This window comes from Ceratosolen solmsi, unplaced genomic scaffold (genome assembly GCF_000503995.2).
Source record: "Ceratosolen solmsi marchali unplaced genomic scaffold, CerSol_1.0 scaffold6, whole genome shotgun sequence".
In the NCBI taxonomy this organism is placed as follows: Eukaryota; Metazoa; Arthropoda; class Insecta; order Hymenoptera; family Agaonidae; genus Ceratosolen; species Ceratosolen solmsi.
Genome location: NW_011948414.1, coordinates 6,592,870 through 6,613,045, shown reverse-complemented (window position 1 = coordinate 6,613,045; position 20,176 = coordinate 6,592,870). Strand labels below are relative to the sequence as shown.

Sequence of the window (20,176 nt, the reverse complement as noted above, 5' to 3'; positions counted from 1 at the left end):
TTTTCACTCTTTTCCATTTTACCTGCCTGTTAATATTATTATAAATATTGAACTATTATCAAGATAATTAATTCTTGATATGCGCGTAAAAGCTTTTCTTTCGTAAAAAATATAGTATAGGATTTATAAGGTCCGCAATGGAATATATCCCTCGGCTCCCATGATTCTCAGGTCTTCGTCATCCTCATCATTTCTTTTGTTCTAGAAAAACCGATTATAACCATCATCAGATAAAGGATTTCTGGTATATTTAATGGCTTAAATTTAATATTTTCATATATTATAGTAGGCGTAGATAGTTTCCAAACAACAATAGAAATATTTTAAGCACTTGTATTTTCTTTTTTTTTTTGTTTTTTTTTGTTTTTTTTTTTTTGTTTTTTTTTTTTTGTTTTTTTTTTGTTTTGTTTTTTGTTTTTGTTTTTTGTTTTCACACATAAATTGTAGTTATATTTAGATTATATTCTCCCGAGTGACATTAAACATAATTTTCAAAATTTATTTACACTAATAATATCTACTCATGTCTAGCTTAATAAATATACATATATATAATTTTTTTCTTTCTTTTTTTTTTTTTTTTTTTCTTCTACTTTTAAATAAAAATAATAACTTTGCAAATAATGATATAAGCACATAGCAAACAAGCATTGAAAATCAAAAATATTAAGCTTCAGAAGTAATTGTTATTACCAAATGAGTAAAATATTTCGACTAAAGCGTCTTTCATAAATTACGTAACATAAAAAAATGTAATAATATTTTATAATTGATACGTACTTTCAAATGATATACCTTTCAGTTATTATAAAACATTTACACGGACGATTGCTAAAATTGTCCAAATAAATCACTAAATATAGCATTCGATATAATTTATTGACTTTGCAATACATAAATTAGAATTTCTTTAAAGTTATATAGATTACTTTGGTAATATGAGTTATATAATTATTGTCTCTACAATTTTAAGGGATTGTTAAGCTTATCGTAAATTTTACATTTAAATAAATTATAAATATATTTGTATTTATAGATATTTATTTAATACTTTTTCTTTAGAGAAGAACATTTTTATTCCATCGACTGTTCAAACATATAACCGTATATTAAAAAAATTTTCTCTTGTTGGAATATTTTATTTAATTTTTACAATAAATGTGCCAGCAACTATTTTTATTGAAACAATAGATTATTCGAATACAATTCTTATAGTATCCTTATAAGATTAAAGATTTTGGGGAACGTATTAAAAAAAAAAAAAAAAAAAAAAAAAAAAAAAAAAAATACATAGGAAGATCATCGTAACAAACATAATTTCTTATTTATCTTATTTAAAAAGATTAATTTGTATAATTTTTCAATGTTATACAATTAAAATTATCGCGCTCTTATCCTCGTAAGCATATCTTTCTCGTATTATATTCAACATCTTTGTTTTAAATATAACATTGAAACTTAATAAATGCAAACTAAATGATACAAATCATTTAGAAAATAGGGATCATTAAAATGTAAAGCTTAAATCCTCTTAAAAATTTCAATTTCAAAATTTCACTCAGACGATAAAAATTGAGAGAGAAAAATGTTGCATTTATATTTAAACAATCTAATAAAGTTAAATATTATATAATAATCTGCTCAAATGGCATACGATATATCTTAGATAAATTGTCGATATTTTTAATAAATATATATATATATATATATATATATATATATATATATATATGTATATATATATATACAGTATCAGTGAATTTTCAAATAGTAAGAAATTGGCAAATAATAAAGAAGAAATTTGACTGGCAGAAGTTATGTTTGAGCAACAATGATTATTGTTACGCATGATTATAATATTTACAAATTTATTTATCATCACAGATTTCATCGTTGAACACAATACATACACGCTTTACCCTTTGCTTTTAATCGTAAATATACGTTTTTTCATACAATAATCGAATTTCGAGAATTCCTTTGCGTATAGCTTTGGCATTTATACATTTACGATATAAAGGAAGTATTATATTGTAACGTATTTCGTTATTAGTTTGAACATGCATTCGCAATATATTGCTTTGCCTTAAAAAAATTACTTTTTTTTGTTCTTTTTTTTTGTTTTTGTTTTTGTTTTTGGTTTTTTGTTTTGTTTTTGGCTTTTTGTTTTTTGTTTGTTTTTTGTTTTGTTTTTTGTTTTAATGCAATTGCCTTCTGACACTAAGTTGAACGTCAATCTCAGAGTTGGGCAATAAATTACATATGAAATTATAATGATGAAAAGGTTCATTTTTCGTTCATTATTAAAATAACATTTTTGCTTCCACGCGTAAAAGGCTAAGTTTGGAGCTTTGAAATAAAAAATTTTACCTTTCTACATATAAATTACGATTGTTCCATACAAATAAATTGATGTTTCAAAGCTAAACATAAAATGAATTACTAGTATATTATTCGCTTTTATATCTAGTAAATGACAACAATATATGCATAGATCAATACGAGTGGCGTTATTTATCCTCTTTAGTCATTATGTCATTAGATATTACTTTTTCTTAAATCTTATAAAAAGCCCTACAAAACGAAGTGTTTTAAAAGAAAATTTAGGACGTCGTTTTAGACAATGAAGAAAGAGGGATTCCCCGATATGAGGTTACGATTGTATTTCAAACTTTCACGGACTGAGAATTGTAATTATGGCCACGTAAGACCGTTAAAGTGCCTTATTATCATAGAGGTAAAAAGTGTGGAATAGAAAGCATTTATAAATTTTTCAAAACCCTATTGGAGAAATTTTTATATAAATATCTATGTCGTCTCCAGTTACATAAGGCACTTTAACTAGAAGTATTGTTTCAAAAATCTATGAACGTTTCTTTAAAAATTATGTTTATATTTATATATAAACATAAAGTATCATAAATTATGTGTGCTTTTAGTAAATTGAGGAAATTTTTAAATCCTCTGAGCTTTGAACGCTACACTTTCTTTCATTTGTCATCTGTCTTTTTTGCCTAATTCATACGTCAATAAAGTACATAGGCATTCGTTAATGAAATAACCATTCGTCTTTGCTTTCGCTAAATACATTTATAACGTGCATTATTCAAATAACGTTAATTAGAAAACTTAAACATTCTAATAGTATTTGTTTTGCAACAACACTTCATTACTCTGGTTATTTGTTTTCATTTTCCTTAATTTTTTTTTTATATTAGCTTCGTTTAATTCACTTCAGTTGTATCTGCTAGATTCAATTCAACGTTATATAAAAAAATATATTGCTTTTTTTTTTTTTTTTTTTTTTTTTTTTTTTTGAATATTTTATCTAAATTGTCGTTACGCATACGTATGAATGTACGGTATAAATATCAATGATTTTATGAATTTGTCATTACGCTTTAAAACGTTGTATTAAAATATCATTATTATGTATAAAATAATAAAAAAAAAAAAAAAAAACCATAATAACCTTTAAAAAAAAAAAATAACAATAACAATAATAACAATAATAACAAAAATAACAAACATTAAAATTTGTGACTTTAAGAGATTTTTGTCTAGTTTTATTAAAAGCACATAATCTTCTTTGAGATTATTTGTTTTCTTTATCTTTTTTTTTTCTTTTTATATTGTACGCGCAACGTGTTGAAGCTGTAATTTTAATTTTGTCAATAATTATTTATATCGACAATTTATTATAGATTATGAAATATAAATAATATATAATTCAAATATGTAAAATAAATGCCCAACTCCGATTACATTAATTAAGGCTACAATATACAGCCATGTATTAGTATGGGAATGCATTCAAAAAAAGAAAATAAATTAATTTTAGTCCAGTGACATATAATGTACAGGTTGTGTGTAAATAAAAAGAAGAAGAAGAAGAAGAAGAAGAAGAAGAAGAAGAAAAGATTAAAAACAAGTCGCAATAGGTATAATAATAAATTACACGGGAATTAGATCATAAGAAAAGAATGGGAAGAGAAAAGTTATAAAAATTATGTTAAAAGCAATGATCCCCAGCTTGCAAAGTGTTAGTGTTCCTAATTTATTGGTTCTGTTTTTAGATTTATCGCCTGTTAAGATTGAGGATCACATATGGCTCATCTCTATTGGTAGATTCCGTGCTATTTGGCTGATAACACGGATTAACTGTATAGTTCAGACTAGGTTGATGATAACTCACCGGTTGACTACTCGTTCTTCGCCTCTCAAGCTCTTGATCGTCCAGGCACAAGTCGGAATCTGAATCAATCTTATGACCCATGTCATCCTTATTAAAAGTAAATATATTTATGCGTCAAACTTTAATTGAGTGCTTTTGCTCAATTAAGATCACCAATATCGAACTTTTACTTTTATTATCTGGTATAATGATGGGTAGCTTAATTAGCTAACTCAATCGTTGCAAGATTTTTATTTGAATAAAAGTACGATGGTTTAAGCAAATTTTTAAACAGTTTTTAGATTTATATAAATTTCAATCGTCTTTCGTAAATTAAAGAACGGAAAAGCTCATTCAAGAATATTAAAATATGAATTTACATTTACATCTATCCGAATCTTCTCGATAAAATCAGCAAATATATTTATCAATTAAAAACTATAAGTTCGCTCTTGGTTACATAATTACATTAAGCGTGCACAAGTATATTGTATTATTACATTAATATAATTAAGTGAATGTATATCATGTTTATAAACATTAACGCCATTCGTGTGAAATCATTTGCATTAGATGATATAATTTAGAGAGAATACATTCTTACAGCAAAGCAAATATTATACTTTAATAACTTGGCAACCTTCATAGTGTATGTTAATAAAGCCTTATATTATTAATATTGCTGATGAAGAAAGAAAGAAAGAAAGAAAGAAAAAAAAAAAAAAAAAAAAAAATCAGTATTTTATAACTATTAGCAGCATAATATAAGGTAACAGTACTTTACAGAAATATCATGTATCTAACACTATTACTTTCATTAATTAATTTACATATAAAATAGTTTGTTTAATAAATATGTTATATATAAATATTTGCAAATCTTATTGCACGCGTAAAGAAAATTATAATGTTACCACCATATATTTATTATGTTAAATTGTCGTAATATCCCGATATTCCAAATACTTGGCGCAGATTTAAATTTTTAGATAAAAATTGAACTTTAACTTTAAATTAAGCTTAAAAAAAAAAAACTTTATCTCTCCAAGCTAGTCTGAGCGATGAATTTTTTATTCTTTAAGCAAGAGTCTGCGAGACAATTATATCACCTTTTATTCAAGTCAAAAGACTGCCTAAACACACAAATGTCGACGTATATATTTTATCTCGCAATCGTCGATTCGAATGCGATCTTGAATTGAGATTGCAACCAATGCAATTGTAACGCGAAATCGCGAACGATCGAAGAACGAAGTTACAGTTATTAATAAATTAGAACGTTTTCGTTGGAGTTCTACAATCGACAGCCAAGTCTGATCGGACGCTAAATGTGCAAAATCTGGCCTCGCTCGCGCTTACGTTAAATTGTCTAACTCGTTTGTCCAAGAGGGAGGGGACAGCGTCGACCTCCGTCCAGCAGACTAGCTCGTGGAGTTCATCGAGGGTCGAGACCTACCTGGGTCATTTGCTGGGTGGTCGTAAGGAGCCTTGCGATAGGGCTGCAGCATACGGGTAGCGTCTCCAGGAGAGTGGGCCTCGAGTGCGTGAGGAGGGGTTTCATGTAGCGGGTGTCAAAGTTGCCCCAGATGCGTGCAAGGAGGGCTTTCTCGTTGGGCTTGGCACCAGTTATACTAGATAGCGAGCCGTCCTGCATAGAATTATACTGTGAAACGTGAACAAGCTGGCTTTAGTTATATCCATCCTGTATGATATCACCGGCTGCATTGCACATCCACTACCGCTGAATCTATCTCCCGCCACATCTACTATATATATACACCCGGCCTCGCTCTCTCTCTCTCTCTCTCTCTCTCTCTCTCTCCCTCTCTCTCTCTCTCTCTCATATTATATATATATATATATATATATATATATATTCTCATTCTCTCTCCTGCTTATCGTATTAATACATTTATTCTTCGAGCTTCGCTGAAAGCTTGCACCGTCAGATCGACAGATTAGCTTGCGAAGCTCAATCCAAAGACACAGTGACAATTTAACCATATAAATCATGCACCACTTGCATGTCATAGCAATGCTTTAGTTGAAATTTTTTTGTTTTTGTTTTAATTAGGACTATGTGCACCTGCGATTTTCATTATTCATTATATTTCAACATAATCAGCAAGTTAACTTTTAATCAAACTTAACATTGCTTTTTACAAAAGACATAATCACTCACGAGTATTTCGAACAAAAATGTGATATACAAATACTATAGATAGATAATAAATTTACTTAAAATTCAATGTTTTATTACAAAAGAAGTTTTACTTGATTCTCAAATTTATAAGCATAATTTGTCTTTCTTCACAACTAATATATATTATTTATGCACCAATATTAATACAGGACATGTAAATATTTAATATAACAATCAATTATAATGTTTAAATTAAAGTGAAATTTAAATATTTAATATGAAATAATAAAATTCGACTTCATTGAATTTGATTTTAATTATATAAAGTAAAATAAAAATAACGTTGAGAAAATTAATTGGAATAATGTTTGCTGCTGCATAATTAAATTCGTATTATGTACATTGACATTATATGCATATAAGATTTGTCCGATTATAGGATGAAGAAGTCTGACTTTATCGAACTAATAACTCCAAATTCTTCATTGAACAATTAGATTAATTGAATTATAAATAATTTAATTAATTCATGGCTAATACTTAATCTTGGTTAAAAAAACAAAATCACTATAAATAGTACGAAAAGCATTGATATTGTAAGATTATGTTCAATTGTACCTATTCTGAATAATGCTTCGACAAATTATTCGATGTGTTTGAAATTATTTTAATAAATTAGTCAATCGTTTAAATACTATATTTATTGGATTATGATTAATTATAAACTTCAATATTGCAATTAATAAGCTTCGAATAAACTACGGATATATTTATACGCTTGTTCAACGATGCGTAATTAATTATATTCTATCGATGTTTCATTGGTATGAAAATGTCAAAAAAAAATTATGTAAATTAAATACTGCATTATTAAACCGATGACAATTTGAACTCTTTTGCATTGGAAAATTTTTTACCGCAAGGTATTTATCTTATATATTTATGTAATTATCAAACGTAGAAAGCGGTTATTGAAACACAAGTTTTTCAATATTTCGCTCTTTGTTAATAGATGTACAAGCTTGCAAATTTTCGAATTTATTAAACCGCGAGTATCTCTAAATAAACGAATATTTTTATTATTTAATAAATCCATATCTTTTTATAAGAACGTTTTAATATTGTATAACAAATTATAGAAATTTCGTTCAACATATATTTTATCTGTAAAACAAATTAGTAGCTGTTTTTCTCTGGAATTCTAAGATTCTTATTTACTCGTATAGCTTAATAAAAGATCATAATGCATGTAAATGTTGAACCGATAAATACTCAATTTCTCATTTATTTCAATAGAGTTCATTCAAATAAAATAATAAAATTAATGAAGATAGTCACAATAATAAGTGAGCAAAATTATTACAAGCAATAGTTAAAAGTAAGTTATTCTTACCAAATTCACTTCCACCACTTGCACTCAATATATTGCGTTAATAGTATACAAAATATATTGATATTTCAAATTACTTTTTTTTATAATTTTTCTTTTTAAATTCACATTTTGAACTTCTCAGCATCGAGCAAACAACATCAAAGTACAATTAATAATAATAATAATAATAATAAAAAAACAACTTTTAAGATAAGCTGACGTCGTTACTTAATATGTCTTATCTATAAATATTGTCTAGTTTCCCTCATCCGAGACTCAAGAAATATATCTCCAAATATATAATAGAAAATTCCTACGGATATATGTATTAAATAAAATACGTAATGCATATAAGTAGCCGATAATAATATACATTTATAATGTTCTCCACTAGCATCTTTTACCAACCATAAATTTTCACAATCAATATTTTTTAGATATAATATATATATATATATATATATATATATATATATAAAGTGAAAGAGAGTTATTTATATTAGTACATTTTAAGCGGATTATAGCTCACCTTACATATATCCTTTAACATGAAAAATTTGAAAAATCTGAAAATTTTTCTTTTTTTCTTCTTCTTTTTAATATGCAAGAAGTTGAAGAAAGTAACAAAAATTTATCAATTTTGCGTTGTATTGTGACTTGATGCCATTGCGTCATAATTGAATATCCCTGCTTCTTTGCAGAATACTATAGATATAAATTTAGATGTGTAAGGCTCCTAAGATACTTCGTTTCACTCGATATATTCGTATAGTAATTTAATCGAATTAGTAATTTAATCAAAATCACTTTCAAAAGGTGACGTTTATAATTCTACATTGTTACGTCAATAAACAATATTCTCGTTATCGCAAATGGTAAATATTTCATTCAATTGTTTTTAATTCATTTTTAGACTCTTCCATGTAATTTGCCCAATGTCATTATTCTATATTAATTCGATATGCCAATAATAAATATGCGCAATAATAATCCTTACCTCTCTATAAACACAGAAAAGGATAATTAACAATTGCAGGTGTACAAGTCTTAATTAATGTCGCCATCATTAGTTAATTAATTATAATTAATTTATCAAATGCATCATGCTGGGTGCTAAGTTATTTCATCATATCGTCTGTGTATTATAGTTTTGAATAGGTACGCCCATCATTAAAGAATGCAAATATAATAATAATTCATTCGTTAACCAACCGACGATTTGAGAACATACAGAATGGATAAATAAAAAATTTAACGAAATTATATATTGTACATAATTACAAAAGCACACGGAAAAGCACTTTAATTTCTTTATCTTTACGTAGCGAATGCGAATTTGCATCTAACGAGAATAATCTGACCAGAATTTCAATTAGTTGCCCATCGATTCAATCAGTGACGTGAAAATTCAAAATTGTGAACAATTGTGAATGAAACTTTTTGTAATATTATCCCCAGAAACACCAGAAACACGATCGAGCTTTATCGTTAAGCGCAAATTCGAATTCAGCAATATCATAGGCATAGAGATCTTAAGGAGGATTTGCAAATAAAATTGCTTTGTTATGAAAAACGTGCGTGTAAGATGTTTGTTTTGTCGGCCATTGCTACTCAAAGTGCAAAGAAACAGAAGCTTTCGTAACGGAAACGTTAAATAACAGAGGCTCGATAAGAAATTAGTGCGAGAAAATAATGAGAGAGAGAAAAAAACGAAGGTATTATTAAACACACGACTGAATGCTTTCGAAATTCTTGTGCAGACGTACCGGAGAGCTTCTCTCCCGATGCATTTCCAGTTCGCCAAAGCCACCTTCGCCACCAGACTATTAAAAATTGCAATTTCAGTTTTTCATTTCGGCGCTTCTCTTCTATTATCAAGAGAAAAAGTTTTAAAATTTTATCTTTAATCTAATTGCAACGCTCCCATGCTAATTTAAGCAAATTAAGATGTAAATAAAAAGAAATACTCTAGCGCGACAATTCAATGAAAGAAGCGTGGAGGAAGGATAAGAGATTGAATTAAGAAAGTCAATTTTTAGTGGAAAGATCCCGAGAATTATAAACTCTATAATTACTAGAAATGGACTTTGGTGCTCGACGAAATGATAATTGTATAGAGATGCTCGGCTTGCTTATCGATTAAGAATTAAAAATAACATTTTGAATTTAATTTAACAATTCGTGAAAATTTAATGAATTTTTAAATAAAAGTAGAAACCCCGCAAGCGTTAGAATAAAAAAGCAAATGTACGTTAAGCGGTTTGTAATTATATATTCGATAGTATTACACGTGCGCAGGTGCCTTTGTTTCTTTTTCTTTATCATGTTTGCTTCATTTTTTATATAACAGCTTTAACATAAAAATAGTTATATTTCTCGTGAATAGAAAGACAAATTGACAGACTGATGTTTCTTTACAAAAAACACATTAAAATAGTAACATCGTTCTTAAAAATTACCAAAAGCTTATATTGTCATAACATACACCTATATATATGTATACTACTGCCAAAATTTCTACGAAAGAAGTTTGTAAATTTTACGTGTCATTACTTACACTCCGAATTCCATTATGTGATAAAACTTCAACTTCTTCGTCTACACCAACGCTAAAACAAAATATCCTCAATTATTTACATATTTTTTTTTGTTTTGTTTTGTTTTAATATTCTACTGTCTATTCTTTGTTTTTATAATTCACTCGTAATTAGCTCTCAGTCAAGTGCATTTCAAAGGAAATATCCGAAAGTTCTTAATGTACCTATCCAAGTTGTATTAAAATAATTTAAATCTTGATGTAAATTACCCTAATAAACTAAACAGTATTCTTATAACGAATATAATAATAGTATTTTTTTATTTTAACTAACTTATTAACAAACCTTTTAAAGTATATACATATATATATATATATATATATATATATATATATATATATTAATACTCTAATTACGTACTTTCCTTTTCATTTTCAACAAAAAAACTTTTTCATCAAATTTTCAAACACATTTTGTCAAGATAAATTTTGAATTCTCAGAAATCAAATACACAATCACAAAGGAAATTTGAAATAAATGCAAGTAGTAAGCAAATCCAAGTGATCGTTATGGCTGAAAAACGTGCGACTAATCATGAAAATAAAATGCACTCATAAAACGCCTATGATTTTAACAAAATCTCAAGTCAAGTCGAACTTTCGACGCATGAAAAGGCTGAGTGAAATTCAACAAATTCTTCGCTATAGAAATGGAGAAAGTTCAAAGGAATGCATTATAATGCACGCATCGTTAAATGAATTTAAAATAGTTTAAACTTGTCTTATCTCGGGACGTCGAACTGTCTTCAACTCCTATCCATTAGCTTATCGAGTTTTTGCGAATTATTCATAATTTATGTAAATTTATCTTTTTGGCAATAGATTGAAAGGTGCAGCTGACTTACGGTATGTTGAACCAACTAAGGAACTGCGAGGCGGCGCCGCCCTGGAATATGACTGTTAATATGACAATGAGGCTCGTGGTCGTCAGCATGGCCTGCCTAGCCTCGGACACGGTATTCCTGATTGCCAGGGCGAAGCTCATCGCACCGCGCAAACCCGCGCAAAACAGCATGTGCTGGAAGTTAAGCGATATCTTCGGCTTGCGGCCGAGATTTAAAAGGAACGAGAGTGGATAAACGTTGGCAGCTCTACCAACGAGGGCACAGAACTGTTTATCACTAGTTAAGGAATATACAATTGCACTAGTGTGAGTTAACTTATAAGTCGATAAGTTTATGGGGCTTTCTCCATTCGTAATGCCGTATTAGATGTAAGTTTTTTCATCTACAAATCTTAATGATTTATTGTTGAGATCAATTATTGTATAATGAAATATTGATGAAAAATGCATTTGTGAGAAAAAAAATTCGATCACGTAGAGGAATATTAAAATACCCGTTTACGTAAGCTTAAGCTTCTCAGTGAAATTCGATATTCTAAAAACGATTATTTGCGCATAAGTTTCACTTCAAGCATTAGTAATATTAGTAATTAATATTTAATCGTAAGTTGATTAATATTGATAAAATGTTGAATTAAAATGATATGTAAGTGTCTCGTTAAGACATAATTTTTAATATGTTAACAATTTATGAAATTTTCATGTATTTTAATGCAAGCTTATCATAAATGAAAGTATTTACCAAATTTATATAAGATTGAGTAGACTATATTTGCATAAATGATATGTAATTTGGAGATCCTTAAGTGCGATAAAATTTTCGTTTTACACCTTATATCATCTCTAAAATATATTTATTTCAATATACAATTGCAGTGTAGTAATAGGACTCGTTTATTTTAGAGCGAATAAGGCTTGACTTGTTTCGTGATATCTTTTTAAAGACAAAGCACCACGCGTTACATAAACACAATGATATCAAAGGGATGTGTTTAAGTATGAGCTCATTTCAAATTTGAATAATTAATTTATGAAACGACATTGATATTGGAAGACTTATAATATGGTATGGCTAAAATTATGTCAAAGATACGCTATTGTTTTTATTAAATTAAAAAAAGGATACGAATCCTGAAAATATAAATCCAAAATCGAAATGGTGTTTAGGAAACGTAAACATCGAGACACCAATATAGCTAAAAATAAAGTTCTCGGCCAGGAAGTTGAGCAATTCGAAAAGTTGCTTCGTCCTTTGACGAGAGTCGGAACTCAAATTATTGTACGTATAATGAGCTTGACAAATCCCACAAAACAGAACAGCAACAACGCCTGAAACAAAACAAAAAAAAATAAATAAAAATAAAATAAACAATAATACTACTAGACATTTGCACATAAAGTGTAATATGTATGTACAAACGAAGCTTCTCTTCTCCATATAATTCGCAATGTTTTTTATATTCATAATGAAATGATAAGAAACGAATAGATATTTCTGATCGATCAATTATTAAAATATAGCGATGCGAAATAAAATGTCACGCGAATAGATAAAATTTAATAAGCGACGTATTATCGTTATAGTTTAAACAATAATAGTCATGGCAATTCGACGAATAATTCCAACTAATCTGTAATAAAAATATTTTCAAATCTATCGTTAAAATGAATAGAATTATATATTAAACGACATTATTATTCTGTGTGCAACGGGCAGTTTGCGAATAAAATTTAAACGTACGATTCTTTCAATTTTCAAACATTAAACATTTTTCTGTCGCCAGTTACAGTTAGAGACGACCGGCCAGTTAATAAAACAATTGTTTATAATTATTAAAAATTATTCGAATGACACGAACAGAATTCGTAATTGGAAAGTCATGGTCAATAGACCAATAATTAATGGGCAAGATGCCAGATCAGTGTATGTGACAACGAAGAAAGATTACGTAAATATTAATGAGTTGAAGTATCGTATGCATCGAGCTTGTAAATCATCGCGAAGAGTCATTAACGAAATTCAATGGGGGAAGATGCAATTGTTTCGAATCCGAATTCCGAACAACTTAACTTACCAGTGAGATCGGAAGCTTCCGCGATAAGAAAGGTGCTGTAAGACATGAGAACAAAGAGCGCCGACTCCAGCAGCGGAAAATCCCTCACCCTCGTGAATTTGGTGAGAAGTGGCCCCGATGACGAGCGAGAGGCTAAATATGCCGACGAAGTCACCGAGGGCCTGAAAGAAGGCCACTGGCTCGAATTTGCTCGAGCCCGCCGTAACGTATCGCTCGCCATAGTTCTGTATGGCTCTGCAAAGGGTAGCAATTAGTTTGTTAATCAATTCAACCAAATTAAACATAATAAAAATAGCGTAAAAGTACTCATCGAAATGGAAAGAATAACTAAATGTCATGGGAAGCCGAGCAATTTGAGATAAGAATATCGTGTCACAGTCGAGCTTTCGCTACTTTACTACTATTATTATTACATTACTGATGCTATATACCATTATATTGATACTCGAGAGATTATCCTGATAATTGGATATTTTTGATAATATTATGTCTGATTATTGCCGATACGTTGTCGCTAATTTGTTAATTTCCGAGCAAATATAATATCGTTATAGATAACTACAGATTTGTTATCTTACTCTTAAAAATCTTCGTCTTATGTGATTATTTACGTTTTTTTTTTTCCTGTCGTGCAATCGTAACTGTCGCCTAAAAACTAATAATCTATATCTAATTACTTTAAGACTCGTACATTCGTGTTTAAAGCCAAAGCCTTATTATAAATTTGTATTTAGCAATGCATACGAATGAATTAGAATTCATTTTTTAGAAATTTCAGCGCGTTACCATTATCTACGATCTAGAAGAAATGCCTTTTATTATAATAATAAAATCTTTTACTGATGGATTAAAAAAAAAAAAAAAAAAATAGATTACTTTCTGCACTTACCCGCTAAGTACAATGGCTACGGCATCGTTCAGCACACTCTCTCCAAACACCAAAGCGTATAGATTAACGTCTACGTGCAAATCGTTAAAAATCGATATGATCGTCAGAGGATCCGTTGGCGATATCAACGCCCCGAAGTAAAGAGTATCGAGGAAGGTGAAGGACGTTGAAAGATTCGGAATCAGTTGCATGAACGCATACATCAACGTTCTGAAAATGTAGAGACATTAAAAATAAATTTTTATCGTAGTTATGCGCCGTTTAATACTATCGATTATCATCGATTGTTTAGTGAGTTGAAAGACACTTGCCCGATCACGAAAGACGAAACTGTCGTACCAACCAGTGCGTACATCAATATTGCCCCGAGATTTCGGAAGAAATATTTCTAAAATTCAAATTTATTAATTATATTACTTATCGACACTCAATAGGGGAATATAATTATTAATTTTGTGTTACATTAGCATACGTAGAGTACTTATAATAAACTTATTAATCCTACTTCATCAAGCACATCATACTATACGTATATAGTAATTTGCATATTATTATTATTATTATTATTATTATTATTGTTGTTGTTGTTGTTGTTGTTGTTATTATTATTGCAACACAATTGAAAATTGTATTATTGTATTTTCAATATTACCAACTATATAATATACCAATTGGTTATTTGTAGCCTAAATCGTCTCTTATGGAATCACTTTATAATTTGAAAATTTTTTCAGGAAGCTAATTCAAAATGTATTTTATTTTTTTTTTTTTTATCTTTTTTACTAAAAATATATCGGACCAGCATTAATTATATTATTTTTTCAAAATATTAAGCGTCCAATTGTGTTTGGAATTAAAATTTACATAATTTACAATATTAAATTTCTTATAAAATGCCGCATTAAAAGTCTTTTATAAAATATGTAAGAACAAACGTTTAATGAATCTGATGTAATATTTAGCAGAATTAAAATTCACTGAAAAATAGTGGAAATTCATTACAGGAAACATCGATAATTTTGTTCGTTAAATCTTTTTGGGGCAAGATAATAAAACAAGTTTGTACAATTGAACGATACGTGATAGGCATGAGAGTAAAAAATTTTCAAAATATACTTTAACTGTAAATTCGATTATATTTTGCTTTTCAGTTTCAAATTTCAGTCACAAACTTTATTTTGGGTTAGAAAATAGGGTTTTCTTATAGAAATTGAATTTTTTTTTTTAAACAATTTCACATATATAAAATTATTTAAATGTAATAAATGTAAGTCGACTTACCCTCTTCAAACTATATCCGGCGTGAAAAATTATAGGAGGCAAGATAATGTTGAAAAATATTTCTGGATCGAACGTAGCCTAAAAGAAAATAACTAATTAAAATATATTTTATTATAGAAGATAGATATTTTATCAATGGCCGATATTTATCTATTGCTTTTTTCTTTTTCATAAAAATTAAAACGTATAAAAATATAAATATATATTACATTACGTTAATTTAATGGACATGTATAACGTAAAATAATTCTACATAATTTATAGAATTTTTTATTCATAAGAGCCCGCGTTACATCAATGATAGAATAAAAAAAAATGTACATTCAAAACAACATCATGATACACGTTTAAAGAAAAATCAATATAATGTTATATATATATATATATATATATATATATATATATATATATATATATAGAATTAATTGTGAAATTATAAATAAGTAAACAATATATTAACTGTAAAAGAAAAATTTTCAAAACAATCGCGATAGAGAGGAATTTCGATGAACTTTATGTATCGCAAGTGAAATATTACTTAAAATCTAATTATCTAATTTATAATACAAATAAACTCGAGCGTTGAATTATGTAAGATTGAAAATTATTTCAACCTTTTTATCAATTTCGCTGTCTTGCTTCATAATTTCCCCTCGAAATGCGTATGCAAAAGTTTTATTTTTAACAAGACTTCCGCTTATATTTTCATGGACTTGAAACCACAATATATCCGGAGGTATGGACTGATTGTACGGGGCTGCAGGCACAACCGGCAGCCGTTGGATCGTACTACTTGTTGTGAATCCATATCGAATTATCGCCCCTATGATGAGTCCTGCAATCATTGTATTTGTATATTAGAAGATATATATATATATATATATATATATATGTAGCGATACAAAAATGCTTTTGCAATATTTCCATTGGTTGGTAAACAAGTGCTCACTTTTGAGAGAGAAAAAAAACAAAATACAAAAATAAAAATAAAAATAAATAAACACGTAATTATGTTCCCATTATCAGTATAAAAACTATTTAACGTACAAATCGTGTACTTTCTACGCTAAGATTAACGACAGATAAATTAACTAGGACTTCGTTTAATTTTTGTATATCAGTAAGATAACGGAAGACTGTAGGATTTGGCTATTTAAAATATAAAATTAAGATAATCAAGCAAAATACGCGCAATTTAAATAATATAAAAGGTGATATGAAATAGATTATTAGCCAAGGAATGTCGAATATTTATTACATAATGCCGAGCTAATATCCCGGCTGTATATTTGCCATTCGTAACACAAGGCCAGATAAAGTCTGAAAATAATTTCTAAAATAAAATTTCAATCTAACCGATGCTTACTTAAACAGAATAAAGTGGCACTCGCGCGACCCATCGCACATATTGTTTGGCTTAAATATTTTTAAAAAGGACACGTAATGATCTCGTAAGCAAGCGTCCGGCTTACTGATAAAGCCAATGCTAAGTGTCGGACTTGCTTCCCGCCTATGCCAACATACTTTTCCTTCCTTCGACAGATGATAACATATTTTATAAATGTGTCATTTATTAACTAAACATAACGAACAATGTCCTATTTAAATGTCAAAGTGACTTAGCTCGCGGCGGGCTAATAATTTTCCATACGGCAATCAATCGTGTCAAGGATCAAGATTAATCGACAAGTTTTTCCAAAACTGGTTCTCACACGTACGGTTTAACAGCACGACGTCGTATCGCTGTCCTACTCGGACGGGGGACAGTCGTGCAACCTAAGAGGCATTTAATTTATTCGAATGACCTTTTTCACGATTCCATGCTATTACACCATAGAATAATAATTATATGAAAGCGATATTATTTTAATACAAAAAGACATTGTCGTAATTTAAAAATTCATCTATTAGATTATTGAATTCCAATATAAATTTTAATCGATTGCAGATAAATTTTATACATACATATTTTACACAAATACAACAATATTCTATTCTTTATTTTTTTTTTTTTTTTTTTTTTTTTTTTTTTTTTTCAATAATTTTATTTTTACAATACAAACGTTATAACGCTTATGACTGGACTCAGTGGAATAATTTGATTTGTTATATCGTCCTATAATGAAAAACAAATCTGTACATAAAAAGTATCTACATTTATACGGGTATTTTATGATATTTTATGACTGATTATTTATTGTATCTATTATATGCAGGTATCTATCTGTAATCGAAAATATTAATAATATGGATTACCAGATAAATTCCTTATTGGAATATTCAATGTATGTATTTTTTTTCATTCTTAAGCGTACCTTTGATTATTCAATTCATCATCCTACAAAATATTATCATATTTTTTTTATTTTTTTTTTTGTTTTTTTTTTTGTTTTTTTTTTTCATCCCAGGCTACTTTTCCCGATGAAGATGAATTTATCCTATTTTTTAAGTATGTCTCTTCTTAAGAGCAGACAAATTACACTTGAATACTTCCTAGAGTTATTATTCACTTTGTGATCATTATTTAATAAATGACAATACGATTACAAAAGACGATCAAAGTAACAAATTATTTTCAAGAAAGTTTCCTAAATTAAGGTTAAAATTTTTAATAACTATTAGATAAATGGCATTTTATATTGAATAACGGTATTTTAGATCTTTATACATCTTATTCTTTATACATAGAATAAGTAATAATTAAAATTTTTTTTCATTATAGATTATAAAATTTATGAGGCTCATTGTATTTGCAAATAATATATAAAGAATTTTTTTCATTTATATTTTTCACTTAACATACGTCAATTTTATAACATGAAAGTCACTGTTACAAAATATGGGTTCCTTTTTTTTTTTCGGCGCATGGACGATGATTTTACATAAAAAATACAAATATATGAAAATATATAAAGATCGCGAATAAATATAAATTTAATTATATATAATGCATTTATATTTATATGAAACAATCTATGTCCATATTACATAGAGGGCTTAATAAATTAATAAAATAATTGGAAAAATAAAGAATATTAATAATAAGAATAAATTAGACTGAGAAGGAAAGGAGAAATTGTCAAATTGTCTAAAATTATATTACATTGTAATATAAGAATAATCAATCGATATTAACGAAAATAAAATATAAATTTCAAAATTGGCAATGAATACGTTACAACAGTTTTAAATGAACTAAATCTGTTTTAATTAGAAACTGTTAATTATGTTGATTTTCATAAAGATCGTATCTGAGAGATTTGTTATTTATTCATTAATTATTTACAAGCCTTATAATATTTATGATAACAACTAATTCACGATATTTTTAATCTACTTCAAATCTACTTCAAATATATCCAATTTTCACGAGGGTCCACATTCAAATTCATAAAGTGAAACAATGATAAACGATAGATAAAATTGTTCGTTACACAAATAGTTAGAAATTACATAGATATAGCGATTAAATAACGAATGAATGAAAATATTTGAAATAACATTATACGTACTAGAATGTATTAAAAAAAAAAAATTAACAAGCTGAATGATGACACATTGCTGTCATTTATAAACTTAATAATAAATAACTTTGTATTTGAAACCAATAGAAAATATGAGTATTGTATTTAGTAATAAAGTAATAGAGTATGCAATTGTAATTGTATGTTGAAATGCATTTGGACTTGTCGATTGCTTCTGGATTAAACGAATAATACTTATAGAAGTATTTATTTATTTACATTTTAAACTTTTATCATAATCACGTTATTGTTCAATCGTCTGTAAAAATTCTTTTTTTTTGTTTTGTTTTGTTTTGTTTTGTTTTTTTTTTTGCTTTCTTTTTTTTGCTTTTTTTTTTGCTTTTTTTGTTCAGTTATTTTAATATAACGAAAGGAGTCATCGTACTTCAGTAGAATAAGACGACTTATTGCATCGAATAAGCAAAGTAATAGACAACTTGTAATTTAATAAATATTTGACTTCCTTGATTATTTCTGCCATTGATATCCAGTTCTAATGTATCGATATTATTTACTAAGCAATATGCAGGTATTTAGTGTGGTTTCTCTCCTGCAGGATTATATTACGCAAACATTTGATATGGATATTGACAATTCCTAGAATCGAGTTTAATCAATTTCATCATGTCTTAACAATTTCATCGAGTCTAAACAATTTCGAATAATTTATATTGTCGTGTTAGTAAGTTTTCATCATTTTAACGATAATTTAAATTTTACAGTCTGTCTCTAATTTGTACTGATGTAATTATTTCAGTATACACTGAAACCGTATCCCTCGTATTATTTCTATCATTTTTCATTTGATAATTAATACGACGACTATTACATTTATTATAATCATTATTTTTTTTTTTTTTTATGAGGTTATGTTTGTAGTATTAGCCGAATTAGTTGAGATTGTGATATTTTTCGTCTTAATTATTCATAGCTTAACTTCTAATGTGAAAAATTCAATAAATTCAATAAATTCAATAGAAATCTAACATTGATTTAGAGTGCTGATATTGGTTGAAAAATATAAAGAATTAAAAATTGTATCGATAATAAAATTTTATTATAGACAATGAAATCAATACAGAGGTAATTAATTGTGGTATAATATTAATTAAGGTAGGACAAGTTATATGAAAGAAAAAATAATCTAAATGTGTCAGTGCATACAAAAATTCTTAAAATAAAATGATAAAATATCAAATTTCTAAGATTAATTATAACAGTTAAATTCCAAATTTTGTATAATTCTTTAACAGATGGAAGAAGATAACTTATTTTCCC

At 27.7% G+C, this 20,176-nt stretch overlaps 1 protein-coding gene across 1 annotated transcript in view; it reads right to left on the bottom strand.

Annotated features, from left to right (window-relative positions):
• The window catches only part of Nhe3 (Na[+]/H[+] hydrogen exchanger 3), a 21,539-nt gene continuing 1,363 nt past the window's right edge, over nucleotides 1-20,176 (bottom strand). Inside the window, 13 exon segments of the mRNA XM_011506760.1 lie at nucleotides 1-201; nucleotides 4,196-4,282; nucleotides 5,631-5,837; nucleotides 9,456-9,512; nucleotides 10,247-10,298; nucleotides 11,131-11,396; nucleotides 12,256-12,458; nucleotides 13,205-13,311; nucleotides 13,313-13,438; nucleotides 14,094-14,303; nucleotides 14,405-14,481; nucleotides 15,375-15,452; nucleotides 15,989-16,209. Of these exon segments, the coding sequence (XP_011505062.1) occupies nucleotides 124-201; nucleotides 4,196-4,282; nucleotides 5,631-5,837; nucleotides 9,456-9,512; nucleotides 10,247-10,298; nucleotides 11,131-11,396; nucleotides 12,256-12,458; nucleotides 13,205-13,311; nucleotides 13,313-13,438; nucleotides 14,094-14,303; nucleotides 14,405-14,481; nucleotides 15,375-15,452; nucleotides 15,989-16,209 (1,769 nt within the window). The 3' untranslated portion in view covers nucleotides 1-123.